Genomic DNA, 19,454 nt, shown 5'->3' with positions numbered 1-19,454 from the left:
GTTCTATTGTGAAAATAGCAGATCTACATGCATGTAGATCAGCTATGTTCACAATTTCTGCCCCTAATATTTGACAATTTGGTTTTAGATGTAGGCCTACCATATTAAAAAGTCCATAAATTGTCACTTTATAAAAATGTGCAGATAACCTCTATACAGTTAAACTTTATGTTAGTTTGTTTACTGTTTAGTGAGAAAACAACATGGCACATTAAGTTGATCATCTGGGGACCCCCCAAAATAATTTGAGGACCCCCCTGGGGGTCCCGACCCACAGGTTGATAACCACTGGGTTAGATAGACAACACACTTTTTTGCCAGCAAAGTGAACCTACTTTTTGTAAACGTTTTTGGTCATGCTTCACACACTGTTGTCACTGTTGCCATGCTTCACATGATATCACAATAGCCTATAATATAAATGGTAAGACGGAATTCGAGTTCCCAGCGGATTCCTTGCGACTCGAGTGCGACCACACTTGCAGTTTCTCACAAGTACTAGGCCATGTTTGTTTTTGCTGCTTCCTCTTTGGCTAAAAGTTACTCTATAAAGTAACCCCATTGACTTGAATGGGAAAATGCTAAAACGGCAAACACAATTGCAATTTCCCAGAATTACATCTTTCATTTTTTTTTTATTATTATTGTGAGAGTAGGGAGCATTACTTACTATAGAAACCTGCAGCAGAAAATATGTCATGCTTGATTACACACACACACACACACACACACACACACACACACACACACACACACACACACACACACACACACACACACACACACACACAGGTGTGTGTGACCTTGTGGCTGTGACTCTGACAACTGCTCACACACACACGCACACACACGCACACGCACGCACGCACGCACGCACACACACACACACACACACACACACACACACACACACACACACACACACACACACAGTCACACACACACACACACACACACAGACATCCAACAGATGGCGCCAGAGTAGCACATAAAGAGCTCCAGTCACTATAGTGTGTGTGTATATGAAGGGCGTCTGTCTGTCTGTCTGTCTGTCTGTCTGTCTGTCTGTGTGTGCGTGTGTGCGTGCGTGCGTGTGTGTGTCAAAATAGGTAAAATAGCTGGTACTCCCTCAGGGAGTGTTACTTGTATACTTTTAGGTAAAATAGACACCAATGGGTAATGTCACTTTTGAAGGACTAGCCCATAGAAGGACTAGTCCATAGAAGGACTAGCCCATAGAAACATCTGCATGATTGCTTATGAGTTCATTAATCTGCAAACATTAGTCATGTTTGCAGATTAAATACTCCAGGGCAGTAGTTTCCTAATGGTTTTCTGCTTGAGGCAGTGTGTGCTGTGAGACAAGTTCAGCTGTGCCTTGGCATGTTGTGGCAACCACACATTTAATTGCAAAATACTGTAAAAACTATATACACTTGCTTATTTTTACTATACAATTCAGAATAAATACATATACATATTTTAACAGTTTTTGAGCAGTGCTAACCGATTCTACGTTTGACTGTGTGTATTTCCCTATGTCCCCATGGAGTTCCAACAGCTCACACGAGACTAACGTCAAACGAGACTAACATCATAGAAAGTATGCAGAGACCGATGTCACGGACACACCGGCCCATACAAGGAGATGTGCACGTGTGTCGGGTTTGATGCCATTTTTTCATGACAATTTAGTTTTCATTGTCGATCTCAATCCCTTTTTTCTTTATACACACACACACACACACACACACGCACGCACACACACACACACACACACACACACACACACACACACACACACACACACACACACACACACACACACACACACACACACACACACACACACACAATATTCTCCCCAGAATAAAGCTATTAGAGTATTCCCATCATCTATCCCTTCTGTGTCTGCATGTCCCTCACAGGACCAAAGGTCAATAGGTTGTGTGGTCCTATTGAGTTCATGAGATCAGCCATGGCCCAGTCCTTGACAAGTGTTATTACCTGGTGTGGCAAATCCTTCTAAATAATCCAAAACAAAGGATATTGTCATAGATTTGAGAAAACATGTCAGACCCTTTTAATTATAAGTCTAAGGTGAAAAAAGACACAGTTGTTTTTTCCCACTGTAGATAAATACCTCTAATTATCTTGGAACAAGTAATAGACTAACTGACCATCAAGAAGAACTATGAAGCAGTGTGTATAATAGTACATCAGTGTCCCGTTTTCACAGTGCCAAAACCATTATGACCCTCTTTTATCAGGCTTTTATCAAATCAATCTCGTTTTTCCCCTTGTGACATGGCGTGTAAACTTGTCTCTGGAGAACAAACAAACAAATAACGTCAAAATGTAAAACTATTTTTTGTTTGTTTATTAGCACATTTAGCACAAAAATATCAATCAGAAACATTTAAAGCAAACATAAAATGTTCACAGTATGAATTAAAAAAAGAAAAACTATCTGATTAGCTCACTCTCATTTAGGTTTCTGCTCATCATTCAATCAATGTTGTTCCTTTCACACTATAGGACTTTGAGTCTTAAATCGAATTGAGAATTCATTGCAGCACATGTATACACTTTAGTCCAGTTTTCTAACTGAAAACGGTTGACCGTTTCCACCACGATTGTTCGCGTTTGTCTTTCCTGCTCTTGTTTCAAATCCTTTTCCTGCTTCCGTTTGTCATCACAATCTTCTGTGGTCACAGCTAGTGCTGTGAGAGATACCATTATAGCCTATGCTTCTTTTTGTCTGAGGCCTAAATCTGCAGGAGGAGACACAATTGAAACTAGCAGGGACTTAGAAGAGGGTAAATGAAATATGACTGCAGTAAACCTGCTCTCCCTAGCTTTTCATCTCTTTGAAATGGATGGTGATGATATAATCAATATATAGTGCAGGAACAATGCCACGTTGAATCATATTTTAGAGATGTAGCTTACATCACACTCCAGACTCCTTTAATTGTGTTTCATCCTCCTTTTAGACAATAAATATTACCACTGCAGCAATGGGAGGTGGCCCTGGCCCCTGGCTTGTTGTGATAATTTGGTCTCTCAGGTTGGAAAAGCCCTTTATAAATGTTATAGTTTAACATCTTGTTCATATCTCTGATTCCACCCTTCCCTTTTCAATTAAATATTGCTACCCTGTATCTGTATGCTGTTGAGCTACCTGAGTAGACTTGCTGTCCAAGTACAGTAGCTGTAAATAAGGCTTACATGGTTAAGCATATGCCCCCCCCCCCCCCCCCCCCCTTCTATTTTCTTTACAAATTGAACCCTGTATAAAGCACTACTATGGTAACAATGCATGGCTCTACCCACAAGCCTCTGGATAAAGTTAATGGCCTTTTTATGCTAAATGGTTCGAACAGCAGACCTCATCCTGTTTTCTGAAATAGCACTGTGTTCAAATCAAATCTGACCACTCCAGATTACCTCAAGAGATTCAGCAGAGGCAGGAGCAAATTGTTTGCGGTCAATTTACTGATCAAATGAGCTGTGTAAAGTGTTGTTTTGTAATTTCCATACACAATAAGCATTTGCACAGCAATAAACAGTTTCACCTGGAAAGGTGAAATGAAGTTGATAAGCGATGACTGATCATGTGTGATGATGATAATGCGTGACATTCTAGTAACACAAGTGAACAATGTGTATTCATTTAATTCATTGAATAAAGGTATTCTGACTTTGATTTAGCACTGACAACAGATTTATTTGATTTCAGAATAGCCCAGCTGTACAGCCTTGAGCCAATCTGCCAGCAGTGCTACTGTAGAGTGTTATCAGTCAGGTGTACTGATGCATAATAATTATGAGTGAAATGAGAATTTCCCATACTTATTAGTTGTCTTTCAGTCAATAACACATCAGTTTCAGGTACCTGCAGAACCAGGCATGCTGTGGTTTTAGCATTGTGCTGTGCTTTCCAGGGAGAGCAAGTGCATTTTCCGGCTGCGGTGCTTTCAAACAAACCTGCTAAAATCTAAATAATATAGGTTTTGCATGGAGTGTATTACAACATCCTACTTTTTGGGATAAATAAGGAGTTAAGTAGGTGTGCTCAAATCCAGTACTATTTGAATTTATGCTTACAGTGCAATAGTGCATAGATCATGATGCATGCATGGACAATGAACATGAACATGTGGGCTTGCATTGCAGTGGATCTGCAGTAGACAACAGATAGTAGTCTCACACTCAGATTATTCACTGTGCTTTCCTTTTTGCTGCACATTTGGTGGTGGAAGAAGCTTCATGTAAACATGTGGAGAGGTAATCAACAGGGATTTTCACTGTTTCCTTTACACAGATTGTGTTCACCCTAACATGTAGGCTATTTGTGACTGGTTTAATAGAGCCCTTTCTCCCCCTACAGGCTGTTCTGTGGAATCACTGCAACAATGGGGCTCCTACATGAAACTGGCTATTCCAGTTTAATATGTTGGAGGATAGATACTTAGATAGATAGATAGATAGATAGATAGATAGATAGATAGATAGATAGATAGATAGATAGACAGATAGATACCTTTATTATCCCACGGGGGAAATTCAGTTGCCCAGAGGCAGCACAGCAGTTAAGGTTACAAGTTACAGAGAAGTAAGAAAAAGAAAAAGAGTACAGTATACAGTCCAAAGAGCAAGCACAAAAAAAGATAAATAAAACAAAGTGTCGAAAGCTATTGCAAAAAAAAAGAAGAAGAATATATACATAAAGTGACCACGAAACATTCAACGCTCATAAGTGACACGTCACACACACAAAAAAGCTATACTCAAGCATAACTTAACAAACAGTGCCACACAAAAGAGTGCACATAACAGTCACTGCTAGTCGATGCAGTCATGCAACAAGTATCACACCGCCATATCAACACCGCAATAATACACAGTACAACCAACACAACCCAATAGTGCAGGGCCAGGATATGAGGTTGGAGGCTTCCTCCTGGTAGCCATTAACAACACATGCATTTACAACACATGCATTTATGCTTTAGATGTTTCTTAGCAAAAAATACCAGTGCATTATACTGTATAACTAAATATATGCAGATCAGATAGCTAACTGGGATGCATATTTTGAGTCATGGAGCATGAATGTAACTCTGCCTCCCTCTTGCTGTGTACCTGTCAATGCTGTATGGAGATCTCTGTATGTTTTGTGCTTCCTCTGGGCTTCAAACTGAGTTTTATGCGACTAGTTTAACATTTCACTAAAGAAAACACAAGACAAAATAAGTTGATCATGAAATAAACTGTGTATTACACATGAGGGTTTCTTTATGAAATATACTGTATATTTTTTCTCTATAAGCTTTTAGCTGGGTTTCTTTCTCAGCTGTGTCTTTCCCCATCTACTGTACCTTCTTCATTATTGTGATCTTCAAGCTAAACTGGGAAATAATGACAGAGGAGGTAGTGTATGCTTCGCACTAATGAACCTTTTAATATAAATGCACAGTAATTGAAATTTCTGTTCTTAAGGCAGTTTTTCCCTGTGCATTGTTCGTTCGTCATAGTGTAGTGGACCAAAGTCAAATACAACTTATACCTTCAAAACGTCGAAAATGAAAAACAATTGCCACTTTCTCTATTGTGACTTGTGTGTAATAGTCTAGTGGAATTTCTGAAAAATGTTAGAGGCATTTTGGGGTAAAAGTTGGGAACCAGTCTATTTTACACAATTCAAGGGTGCTGAATCTGAAAAAAATGGTTCCCAAGCAAAATTTTGAGTTTTTGACCTTCTAAGTTGCGTAATAAAATCGCTGCCGAATTGTCAATTTTAAACTATTTCTTCAAGGGATATTTCACTTTCAAAAAACCTTTAGTAATTTTATCGTCTAATCAAGCTTTTGGGAACACACAGGACAATTTTTGAGTTGTTTGATTCAGTTTAGATTTAGATATTTGATATTCATTTTATCAGACACGCTTCCTATACAAACCCATTGTAACTTCAAACTCCATTTTAACCACGAATAGATTTAATGAGAACACCCATCCTTTTTTCTGGTGACTCCTGACATCCTCCTAATACGTGAGCAGGTTGTGTTTTGTCAATAACATTTTTCATTTATTTTTAATAATTTCTTAATTGTATTTTATTTTTTTCATTTTCCCTAATAATTATATGTAGCACCCAGCCATGAACCAGCGACAACAGCCCTGCTAATCGGGCTCAGCCCTATTAGCACGACTGGATGTGCGTTGAACTGGCGAGTGAGTCCCGGGTTCAATCCCCGCTTCCGCGTATCACTACATCTGGCGTTGTCGGCAGGATGAGGAGCGTGATGTCCTCGCGTGAGGGAACAGTGCCACGTTGTGTGCGGCGGTCCGCGGCGTGATGTGTGAAGCGTGAGGGCGCGCTCCAAAAGACCAGGGGGGTGAATGTAGCACCCAGCCATGAACCACCGACAACAGCCCTGCTAATCGGGCTCAGCCCTATTCACGACTGGATGTGCGTTGAACTGGCGAGTGGGAGTCCCGGGTTCAATCCCCGCTTCCGCGTATCACTACATATAGAAAATAAACTAAAAAGGTTATTGAAAGAACACTGCCTGTTCATGTATTAGAAGGGCATCAGGAGTCACCAGAAAAAAAGGATGGGTGTTTTCATTGAATCTATCATGGTTAAAATGTTTTATTTTTATTTAAAAGGGATATTTATGGTGACTCCTGCCGCCCTCCTAATACACGAACAGGCAGTGTTTTTTCAATAACTTTTTTAGTTTCTTTTTAATAATTATTTGGGAAAATGAAAAATAAATAAATACAAAAAATAAATTATTGAAAATAAATGAAAGGAGTTATCGAAAGAACACAACCTACTCATGTATTAGGAAGGCCTCAGGAGTCACCAGAAAAACGTCACGTGTGTTTATTTATGGGCCACATTGCTCTGGAATGGTTGGTTCCCAAGGCTACTTACAGGACATGTTGGATCTTTCTTGAGGATAAAATACACTAAGCGGAATGTTTAACACCAACTGTAGCTTGTACTCTTTGGCAGAAATATAACTATATCAATAACATTCTGCTCAACTTAAGTGTGTTTTACCCTCAGGAAGGTTGTCAACATGTCCTGTGCATACATTTATATTTATATATTCATATTTAATGTTTTACATACCGTATATTTGCAAATAGCCAGAGGGCAAATAGACGCCAAATGGTGTGCATGGTATTTGGTGCCAGTGAATGACACCTCCTTTCTATGGGAAATTGCATTTATCTCCTCTTGTGGTCTCCTGATTGATGATTTTTCAGGCCCGTTTTGAAAGAAACCAGTCATCTACATCTTGTAATGGATGGTGTCAGTCAGGGCATTCCACATTTTGTATGTTGGCAGAGGACGGGTGTTTTCATTAAATCTATCATGGTTAAAATGGAGTTTGAAGTTACAATGGGTTTGTATAGGAAGGGGGCGTGTCTGATAAAATGAATATCAAATATCTAAATCTAAACTGAATCAAGCAACTGCAGAAACTGTCCTGGGTGTTCGCAAAACCCTGATTATATGATAAAATGATGAAAAGTTTTTTGAAAGAGAAATATTGCTTGAATAAATAGTTCAAAATGTACAATTCGGCAGCCACTTTGTTATGCGAATTAGAAGGTCAAAAACTCAAAATTTTGATTGGGAACCAGGTTTTTCAGATTCTGCACCCTTGAATTATGTAAAATGGCCTGGTTCCCCACTTTTACCCCCAAATGCCTCTAACCTGCTTATAGAAGGCCTTTTTTCCGAATTTCCGCCTGACTATAACAGCCTATAGGCTCTTCCAGTTAGCTAAAGTGTCCGATCGTCCGTCAGTACAGAACAGCAAGAAGAAATCAACAGGAAACAGAGTGAGCTCTCTATGACCCAGCTGTTGGTTGCGGTTGTGCTTTTGGGTGTTGGAGTTGGGACCAGTGTCCACCTCCTGCTACCTCTGCAGGAAAGCCTCTCGGGTTCAGAAAGCAATGAGACGATGGATTTGGTCAATACCACCCTTCCTTCTGATCAAATTCTGTAAACCTTGCTAGTTTGAGAGCAAAATGGGAATATGGCTTAATCTGTTTAGATTAGATAATCACCAATAAATCAAGACACACAAATAAATGGCTTTCATGTAGGTTTGTTTGTTTGAAACCTGCAACAGGGTGACAAACTGAGACCTGGCTAACTTTTACAGAAGTGCCCTGTAAATGAATATAATTTACACAAACAAAATACCTACAAATAATAATAATACAAATAAGTATAAAAGTAGAATTAATCACAGACTACTTGACACATACTACATTCACTGATTTCACCCAGGGAAATCCTGTATCAATATGAATAAATAGCCTACAGTATACATATACATACTGTATATAGTATGTCTCAGTGCAGCCCGTGCCCTATACACACAGCACACAAACTGAGCAGGGACATTGCACACACGCACACACACCCTACAAAGCTGCTTCTAACTAATGAACATCAACAGCCGTTTGGAAGTGACTGCAAGTGTTGGTGTTGCATGTTTCCAACATCTAAACTGACTGTTATTTGTAAAACGCAAGGACTGCAATAGTTTTAAACTTGTGTATTGAAAACTGAGTAAAAGTAAATTGATTGTTAGTCACACTGCTGTGCTGGTGTTTCAGAGGGGGGACGGTTCTCCATTCCGACACATTCCCATTCCGATCACCAGGTTAGCATTCACCAGCGTCAGTAGGTTAGCTACTCACCGGTTAGCAATCACAGAATTGATTGAGTTATTCTTTCTTTCTTTCTTTCTTTTATTTATTTCGAACTTCATACAGTAAAATGTAACAATAAAACAATAGTAAAAATATAATATAAAAACAATTCCAATCATCTCAATGAACAATAAATCGTAAATGTGTTCGAAAAGGAGTAGGACGAAGCTGATGCTTATAATATCCTACCCCTCCTTTACAGTTTTATACAGTATATAAAACAAAATATACAGTATATATTAAAAGTAAAACGAAAAACAAATAGATGAACCAAGTTCACACTCATATTTGTACTTCACTTGACATATCAATTCAGTATCCTTTCTATCATCCCCATCAATTTGAAATTTCCTCATTTCTGTAAATATTAAAAATGCTTTTTTATATCTATTTTTAAATTGTGGCATACTAATGCTTTGTCTTATGTCCTCCTGCAGTGCATTCCACAAATGGACACCGCAGACTGAAATGCACATATTTTTTGGGGTAGTGCGTGCAAAAGGTTGCTCTAAATCTTCCTTTGTTCTTAAATCATACCTTCCCTCTTCTTTATCCTTAAACATATTTTGTAAGTTTCTTGGAAGCAAAGAATTCCGTGCTTTGTAAACCATCTGCATTGATCTAAATTTAACTAGGTCCATACATTTTAAAATCTTTGACTGTAAAAACAATACATTTGTGTGCTCAAGATACCCAACATTGTGCACTATCCTTATTGCTCTTTTTTGTAGAGTGCATATCATTTTTAGAGCGCTCTTATAGTTGTTTCCCCATACTTCTACACAATAATTCAAGTATGGTAGTATAAGTGCACAATATAGAGTATGCAAGGCTTTAAAATTCAATATGTGTTTAGTTCTGGCCAAGATGCCAATGCTCCTGGACATCTTTGAACACAGGTAACTTATGTGGGGTTTCCAGCATAGTTTATGGTCTAATATAACACCCAAGAACTTGTTTTCATACACCCTTTCTATCACCACATCTTCAATTTCCACATGAATATTTCCATAAATCTTACGTTATCACCTCAAGCTGTACAGTATTTGAGTTTAATCATAAAACGTATTTGTGAGTCTTGGCTTGCTCAAAGGCAGACAACGTGGAGACCACATATGACTTTTGAAATAAGTATTTAAAATCTTGAAGACTCTGAAATGTGACCCAGAGTCGATATAGGGGAAAGGGGAACATTGAGGTCCTATGTTTTCAATTCATCATCCTATAGTGACTACTATGTTGGCGATGATTCCAGCAGCCAAAATGAAGAGCATCCCAGCCAGGGCCAGACCCCTACGCAACACCAGACCCCTACGCAACACCAGAGCTCTGTAGCTGTGTGACTCCACCACTGTTATGACAGCCGATCTGTTCCCAACATCAGCCAGCTCCTCTGTATCTGTGTGGGTCCCTCGCAGGGCCCTGTGTCTTCCAACAGACCCTCTGGAGAGACATGACAGTAAATGTCAGAATCATTTGTGGAGATTATCAGAACATGAACCAAGATACTTGAACCACACAGATCTCTAGCAAACTTAACAGTTATAACGGAAATATTCTCTGAGACTGCCTCTCACCTCTTTCTGTAGAGCTCCCATGCACTCCAGCGCACATCAGTGCCTGGGAGGAAAATTCGTATTACCTTCCCATAAAGTTTAGATCATAAAGGGATCAGTGAATTAACTGTGTGTACTCACCTCTGCTGTGACTTTCTTCCAGTTCATTTTGGCCAGATAATAGCTTAGGTAGGAGGATTGAACTGAAACACAGATCAAAAGACCTGTCCACAGACCTGGAAAGCAGAGGAGTAATGTCTGTGTACTTACAGGGTAAGGGCAAAGATGAGTAATTGCGACCGTAGGTTGCAGTTTAGTATCAAAACCTCCACCGGCCGTCCGTCGGTCGGTCGGTCGGTCGGTCGGTCGGTCACACGTCACACGTCACACCTTTGCCCTGCTATCTCCGCATCAGTATATAGGGCTTGTTTGTTTATTGTATGACATCACGCCACATCATCAGCTGTGGACTCTGTGATGTCATCGTATCTCCATATATGGCCACCTCCGTATATGGAGATATAAGTCGTCCATGCCCAAGTATGGGCTGGTGAGGTCAGACTTTGTGTGATGCGTAGGTTATCTCCATATATGGAGATTCAACATTCCAGGTGTAACTATGGCTGCCCGTATGACGTGAGAGGTGGAGGTTGTGATATTTGTGGAGATAAGCGACCAACGGTCGCTTATCTCCCGATTAGGGAGTCTTACTGGTATAGAAGTCCTATGGTACAATACAATACAGCCCCTCCCCCCCAACTGTACAAAATATACAGTACCAGTGAAACAACAATGTACATAACTTAAAACACCACTTAATTCCTATTCAAATATAATTTTCTGATGATTTTTTAAAACGTTTGCATATACCAAAAACAGGGACTACAGATTATTATCGTTGGTATTTTTGTCCATTTTTTCCATTTGTGTGCTAAAAGTCTGACTTTTGAGAACTGTTTCAGCATGCAATTTAATTCCTCCTTTCCCTTATGTAAAGCGACTTTCGGTACTTAAAAAAGTGCTATATAAATGTGAGCTATTATTAAATCAATGGGCAGAATATATTGGATCATCAAGTTTCAATCTACCAAGCAAATACTGAAGACATCTCACCAATATTTGGACTTAAACCAAAGTGTAATTGTGCTTTCATTCTCTTCTTACCTTTAATTCCTAATTTGGCAGCAAACATCAGATACACACCGATAGGCAAGCCCACACCATAATACCCGACCAAGCTGCAGATGGCTCCAACTTTCTGCTTCCCAGCTCCTCTGATAACACCTGTTGTGGCAGCCTAGACAAGCAAACAGAACAAATACATGGCTGGACTGGACTTCCAGTAAAAAAAAAAAGGGCAAAAAAAGGGCATCTTGTATCAATAAGTCATTAAAGGACAACTTTGTTTTTTACAACAAGGGTTCATATTTGAGATAGTCATTAATGAAAAGAAAAGATGAGTGTTAAAATGTTTCATTTAGAAAGATGCACTGCAATCTTTCATGGGCAGATGTGACTTATGGGGGCAGGTGTAAATAGTAACAAAGACATTGCCGGCTTATTGTGTCTAAAAAAGACATATTTAGCCACTTGTACACATGCCCCCACCCACTGAAATCCAAATACTAATATCGCTAAAACAATAGAAAGCAGTAAATGAAAACATTTTAACACTCATCTTTTCTTTTCTCTAATTACAATCTAAAATATGAACCCTTGTTGTAAAAAAACAAAGTTGTCCTTTAAGTGTTTCCAGAATTACAAATAGTTATAGGCACTGTAGGCTGTGTCATGTATCAAGATGAAATGCAGTCTCAAGAGATACTTACTGATAATGCATCTAGCAGGAGGAATGGTGCGTAGAAACCCATAATTTCGTTAACTCGCTCTCTAATTTGTCTGTTGGGAAAGAAAATAGGAATTCAATTCTAAAACGAAATATATGTTATGCAGTATTAATATATTGTTAACAGTATGGTATAATATTAAAAACTAAAAACATCACATAGAAAGCTACAACAAAGGAAACGGCTATTATATCCATAACTCAACCCTTGATTATAATTACAGGTACCGGTACTGTACAGATGTTAGCAAAGTTCACTGATTTCTAGCCTACAATGATTAGTGTTATAATATTCAAGCATAGTGTTTATCTGGGTCAGGGTCAGAAGAAATAATAATATGCTTGTTCTAATGGTGATGTACAGTACAGAACTATTACTCTACTCACTCATCATATGTAAAGACATAAGAGATGTGGTTCTTCAGGCTTCCAATCATAACTGACAAGCACACAGAGACTGACCCTGGAAATGATAGACAGTTACATACAGTATAAGCCATTTTTTGTCAACTAGTCACTAAAATAAAACATTTGTTAAATGAAGCTATAAAAAAGAATTTCAATAACAAAATACATTTTTATTTTTGAATAAATATTTACGGTTTATTTCAAAGAATCATTCAATTCTTCAAAATGTAATTTCTAAATCCATTTATAAATCCATTAAATTGAAATAGAGGCTGAAACACAGCCAAAAGGGTGTATACATCCAAGGCTGTATACTAAAAACTGTATACAAACTAGAAGCAGTGCTCCCTACGTTCATGATTTGAGGCATTTTGTTCAAAACAGACCAATACTACACAACTTTGGAAGCAAATGTCAGCCAATTGGGATGGAAAATGAAATATCTGACAGATCCGTCTTGATCACATGACTATTTAGATACTGTGTGTGTAGCTGTTGCGTGATTTTTGGATAAAATTGAAGGAGTAATATCCCAAAATGTCGGCCTCCTGGTGGCGCTCTAAAGATCAGATGTGAGAAATGCAGGGCAAAGGTATTTCCTTGGCCTCTAGGGAGTGCGCATACAACATTTTACACTGATCAGTGGAGTTACAGGTAAAAACACAAATCGGCCTGTTATAGCGCCACCATGAGGCTGATTAGAAAAAAATCAAGTGGCATTTCTTCCTCGGAAATGTGCGTGCAAACTTTCATGGAAATCGCAATCGAAATCTGTGTTAATGATTTGAGGCTTTTTGTACAAAAGGGAGCATTCTTGCAAACTTTGGAAGCCAATTTTATCCAATCAGGATGGAATATGATAAATATGAAAGTTTAATGACTATTAGAGATACTGTGTACCGATTTGCGTGAAAGAATCTGTAGGAGTAGTGTCCAAAAATGTGTTTTGCACAAATCCACCTCCTGGTGGCGCTATAACAGGCCCATGTGAAACATTGGGGGCAGAGGTTCTGCTCTGGCACCAAGGGAGTGTGCGTGGATGGTTTCGCTGCCATCGTGCCAACCATGCTGGAGATTAAATCAAGGACATTGTAATGAGAATGTGTAGTAACCTGCACAGAGCATTGTCATTTTGGAAGACAGTTTGGCCTGCTCTGTATTTCCTGCCCCCAGGGCATTGCCTACCCTTACACTGCCTGCCACACTGATCCCTAGAGGAAACTAAAAACAAAAACCTTGCATTAACAATTACAAATATAAAAAAAGTTAAAGGATTTGTTGTAAATGCTGCCTATAACAGATGAATTTACATGCTTTTTCCACATAAGTAATAACTCACCATGAATGCAACATTAGCCAGTTCATACACAACTGACTGAGCTCCAAGTTCCACCTCGCTTATTAGGCCTAACCAAAAGGAATGGAGAGAAAATGTCAGACCTGTGAAGTGGCTCGAACCATTCGACAAAAATCCACAAATGCAGTTTTTGGTATTTATTTTCTCCAAAACACCATCAATCCAGTGCAGGATTATGTACAATGAGGCACACGCAAAAATAATAATAAAAAATTAAAATAAACTAGAACAAAGCTGATCAGAGCACAGGTCTCTGCCAGGTCAGGTAGGTTATTGTGGGCCAGCAATGTTGATGGAATATGAAGAACTGGACAGATCCATCTTTATCATATGACTATTGATGAAGTGTACCATTAGCATAAAGGGCGAGCTGGAAAAGTGGCATTTGACATGTGTCAGGCATGTGTCTGTTGCCAAAGTGGCATTTGCTGTTGCCAAAGTGGCATATGCTGTTGCCAAAGTGGCATATGCTGTTGCCGAAATCTGTTATTGTAATATCAAAAGAATTGTTTAGCAAAAATCGACCTCCTGGTGGCTCTATAACATTTTACATTTTCAGACCCCCACTCATTCACATAGACCCAAAAACAAAATGACCGAATTACTAAAAAATAAAAAAAAACATACCACACTGGCATTACACTAAAGGAAGCTTATGGAAGCAACTGTGTAGACTGTGTGCTTGCAATGTTTCTATATGGCACCGCTGCATAGTGACAAGATCCAATGCATATTTATGCCAATACATCTTTTACAAACACAAGATGTCCTGCTTACCTGACAGAAAGCTTCCAATCTCATAAGTCCACCATTCCACACACAGCATGATCATGCTGGGAATGGCCAGGCGGATGAACGCTCCCCATTCCTGCAGGCACTCTTTAGACCAACCTGCACAAAATTAATTGATCACGTAGTTGCTAATTGACAAATCAACGTTATGCAGCATGTTTTGTGCATAGAATGTGTGTGTGTGCGCATGTGTGTACATGTGTGCGTGCATGTGTGTGTTTGTTGGGGGGTACAACGCATATCAAAAAACTATGCAAGGTTGCAAGGCAAAGTGAGTTGCAAAGTGAGTTTAACGCTGTTTAACGTAGTTTAATGCAATCAAATAGGACTTTTCTATTTGGATGTATGGGCTGCCTGCCAAGGACAGAAAGTAGTTTTTGCCACTCTGTAGCCGTTAATTCCAGGTTGATTCCCGCATAACTTCCGGGTATGATGATGATATACCGCGAATGTTCCTACCATAGGAGACGCGTGTGCATGAATTAGAAAGCGCGGCCTGTGATTGGCTGGAGCGGAGTTCTGGAGCGCTCGGCTGTGGTCACTTGGACTGCGCGGGCGGGTGTGAATGCGTTTATCGTGGACAGGGCGTTTATCGTGGGCTTGCCCAGGCCTTACGGCCTGGGCATAAATATAACGATTGCATTCACCACGGCTTCGTAACTCGCGCGGCGCTCCGCCGGCCGCGCGGCCCTGGCCCGCTCTTCGCGGCCACTCGCGCCTGCGGCGCTCGGGGGCGAAGAGCAGGACCAAGGTCCGCTGGCCTTCGCGCCGCTTGCAATGTCGTGGACAATAAAACGAGCGCTCCTTCAAACGGCGTCTCCTACGGTAGGAATAATAGCGTCCCGCCATACCCTCTATAGGCCTACACGAGGGGACATACTGTTTGAAGACGTTCCTGTTTAATGAAATTAGAAAACAATCTGCAAACCTTTAACTTACCACCCCAGGTGGCCTTATGAAGTCCTTCCCACATAATACATGCATATAGTATTATAGCCAAGGAGAACTGGGAGATAGTGTTGGCCACAGCAGACCCTCTGTTAAAGGTATTTCATAGCATTAATAGGCCAAATGTAGCTGACACCAATAATGATATGAGTGAGGTACAAAGTGATACTCACGCTACCCCCAGATTGAGTGCATATACAAGGATGTAATTGATGAGAGCATTCAGAAGATTAACCACAACTCCTGTGATAACCTGTGGCCATATGATGCCCTGAAAACAAGGGATAAACCATTATTCTAATACCCAGGACAGAATACCCAATCACTGTTTGACCATGGAGCAGTGTTCTCCCAAAAGTACACTATCAAATCCTGAGTGTTAATTTAAAGGGGTTTAATTCTCCAGGCAGAGACAAAAATAAATATGCTTTAAGCCAAAAACCTTTAAAGCCCATTCTGAGACCATAACAAATACCAGCAAGTGACCAGCTGCACTTACCTGATTCTGTAGATATCTTGCCTGCAGGTAATAAAGGAATGTCGCCTGTAAAAAGTCTAAATTCAATGGCACTGTTTAACAGGGCATATTCAAGGTCACGGTCAACTTTATTACACCCGTAGATACATTAGTAAAGCATATATTGCCCAACTATACTGTAATACATTCTGTTCATTTTTGCAGAGACCAGACCACATGCAAAGATACTCACAGGTAGTGCTGGCATAACAATCTTCACATACATTTGACACAACCTAAGAAAATCAAAGTCTGTCAGAACCATCAAGAACAATCTAGTGTAATATAAGGAAGCAGGTTTTTCATACATAAAAAAAACATAATATTACTATTCCTAGGCAATTACATGAAAAACATAAGTAAACTGCAGCTGGAGTATACCAATAACTCTACAAGCCTGACCTGGCCACTTCTGGATTTTGTCTGAGAGCCAAGAGAATAGACTCTGTGTTTATTAGGACAGCCCAGCAAGGACAACAAGCCAGCATCAGAATCAGGATAGCCCTCTGCAGAATGACACCAACTCTCAGCAGATTACCACTCCCATAGGTCTGCAGGCACAGGAAAATTACAACTAATAGAAACCTTTCAGTATTTAAAAGGTAAGTACCCTAGAAAAGTATTTATTAAGGTTCGTAGTGAATACAATATAACAAACTATTAGGTTAGGCTAACTCTCCAATCTAGCCCTCACTTAGCTTAGTTAGGGGTTAAATGTATTGCCTTACTCATGAAACACATACACATTGCACAGACAAATAAAATAAAATACAAAATAACAACCCATATAGCAACTTTTCAGTGTGATGTTGGTCAGTAAGGTTTATAGCCTGCCATGCTCCAGAACATAGACTCCATCATCCACTGAGTTGTCTGCTTCTAGCTTCAGTCAGATAATTAGGCTATAGGTTTTACACAGTAACTGAACCATTACGTTAGGCGATACCCATAAGGCTTACACCATACCGGTACATGGGCAAATGGTGGCCTGCAGGTAAATAACCGAATATTGATATAATATTATTTATTTCAGCTGTAACAACATTTTGTAATGACTAATAGTCCAGTGTATTAAATTGTATCAATTTATTTTGTATATCCAATGTAATTGAATTAATAAAGTCATGATAAGTATTTGAAATGAAATAAAAATGTTACTCAGTATAATAATTGTTAATATCACTTTATTATTACATTTGCAGGGTTTACTGTAGTATACTACTACAGTACAAAACTCAATGTGGCCCCCATAGTGAGTGTGGACATTTACTGGCCCTCTCCAGTCTCCATCATCAAAAATGTTGCTTAACGCTGCCCTATACACAGACTTGTATTTAAGTACGGCTGTTCTTACCTGAGACATTAGTGTATCACACCCTGATGCCAAACCACGTCCAATTGACGTACCTGTAACATTAATAACCTGGAGAAATGTAGCACAAGTTATTTTCTGTATGTAGCCTTGTTAACAAAATGTATATTAAAGTGAACAATAGCCGAATACGTACAGTTATAGCCAGACTCACTCCTGCCAGCTCTGTCTTCCCCAAATGGCCACAGAACACAGTACTGATGAAACTCACAGAAAACGCCATAAGTTGAGCCAAACACTAATGAAAAAAGACACAAATATAGCTTGATCTTCTCTTAAAACCAACCATGTGCACTTTCAATGCATTCAGCTTACAGTCCATTGGCCTACTAAAAAAGGTTATTATTGGTGATTAAATTGCAGCTCGATGGATCAGTCATGTAGATTATTATGTAATCTACTGTAAAATGAAACACTTATTTTTAAGTTTTTGGACTACTTACCACTGGCCCAGCTAATTTAGCAAGTTCAAATACTTCCGTCTTGGCACCAAAAGGAATCTTTTGGCGAATTTGTCTCAAACAAGTTCCACAAGTACGACGTATGACAGATGAACTGTTATTTCCATTTACTGTAGTATTCTCCATTATCTAGCTGTGTTTTGTAGAGGCTGTTGCTTATTCCTGGAACACGGCTGAGCATGAATGTGACAATGGCTTGGGTATTTATTTAACTTAAGTAAATACATTTAAATTATGGATGTGTCATGTAAGTATGTGTCAATAAACCCCACCCCCCACCCCCCCCTCCCCCCCTCCCCCCGAACACACACACACACACACACACACACACACACACACACACACACACACACACACACACACACACACACACACACACACACACACTATATATTTACATCACTTGTGGGGACATTACATAGACATCCATTCATTTTTATGCAAGTCCTGTGGCCTTACCCTAACCCCTAACCGTAACCGTTGTGGGGACCTACTATTTTGTCCCCACACTGTCAGAGCTCCCCTGCAGGTGACTGTGTGAACATGCGTTTAGTCCCCATAAGTATAGCTAGACAAACACACACACACACACACACACACACACACACACACACACACACACACACACACACACACACACACACACACACACACACACACACTTTGAGTGGCAGGTATACACCCACCATACGTGTCTTGTATTTCTTGTACTTCTTCATACTGTACAGTATGTGCCTCGCTCTGGAATTAGCGAGTTCCCTAACGCTCTGGACTAGAGCCAATATGTGCCCAGGGACACATAACCACGTCGTGAACTCTATACATTTCATGTACTCACACTACATGACATCATACACAACCTCATACTAAGGACAACAATGGAAACAAGACATTATGGACAGCGCCTCAAAAACCCTCTTCTCGCCCCCCTAGTGGCGAGAAAAAGAACTTCTGGGAACTCAGATTGCAAAAACCCAAACTTACTTTATTTTTTAAACTGTATTATAACAAAGGTAAATACAAACACAAAGGATTGTACTGGTATATGTATTACACCAGGAAGTCTTGTAACTAACTCAGTACAGACACTATATGCATAATGTCACAACACAACCCAACCATAAGTGCTTTCACCCTACACCAAAACCCTTGGAAAAACACATGGTGAAAAACGCCTCGTATTGGAGCGGTTAGGACCGCTCAAAAAGAGTTGAGGCCTACAGCTATTTGCTCACTATGCTCTGACGAAGGCACGTTTTAATCTCTGAATCAGCCATGGGTGTGTACATGGCATAAATGAGTAGACCTATGTGTTGTCTTCCATTCCCATAGAGCTATGTGCTCCTGTACCTGGCGCATTGTTATTTAAATTACAGATTCGGCAAGTTGGAGAAGCAAAACAGTTTTGTTGAAAAAACAGATCTGCTCATGTGTGAAGTGAAAAAA

At 39.7% G+C, this 19,454-nt stretch overlaps 1 protein-coding gene across 1 annotated transcript; it reads right to left on the bottom strand.

Moving 5' to 3' along the window:
* Nucleotides 1-9,968: 9,968 nt before the first annotated feature.
* Nucleotides 9,969-19,367, bottom strand: LOC308290057 (multidrug and toxin extrusion protein 1-like; the record flags this gene model as incomplete). The annotated part of the gene is made up of 18 exons (XM_080731832.1): nucleotides 9,969-10,192; nucleotides 10,329-10,371; nucleotides 10,449-10,543; nucleotides 11,472-11,604; nucleotides 12,137-12,206; nucleotides 12,541-12,616; nucleotides 13,674-13,782; nucleotides 13,901-13,968; nucleotides 14,696-14,809; nucleotides 15,650-15,747; nucleotides 15,832-15,929; nucleotides 16,158-16,202; nucleotides 16,369-16,411; nucleotides 16,578-16,726; nucleotides 17,530-17,598; nucleotides 17,684-17,785; nucleotides 17,991-18,047; nucleotides 19,359-19,367. The coding sequence occupies 18 exons, from the start codon at nucleotides 19,365-19,367 to the stop codon at nucleotides 9,969-9,971; spliced, it is 1,602 nt and encodes a 533-aa protein (XP_080587958.1).
* Between the last annotated feature and the right edge of the window lie 87 nt (nucleotides 19,368-19,454).

This window comes from Nannobrachium achirus, assembly GCF_963921795.1.
Source record: "Nannobrachium achirus genome assembly, chromosome: 8".
NCBI classification, from domain to species: Eukaryota; Metazoa; Chordata; class Actinopteri; order Myctophiformes; family Myctophidae; genus Nannobrachium; species Nannobrachium achirus.
Note: the sequence above shows the minus strand (reverse complement) of the source record. Positions and strands in the feature narration are given on the sequence as shown.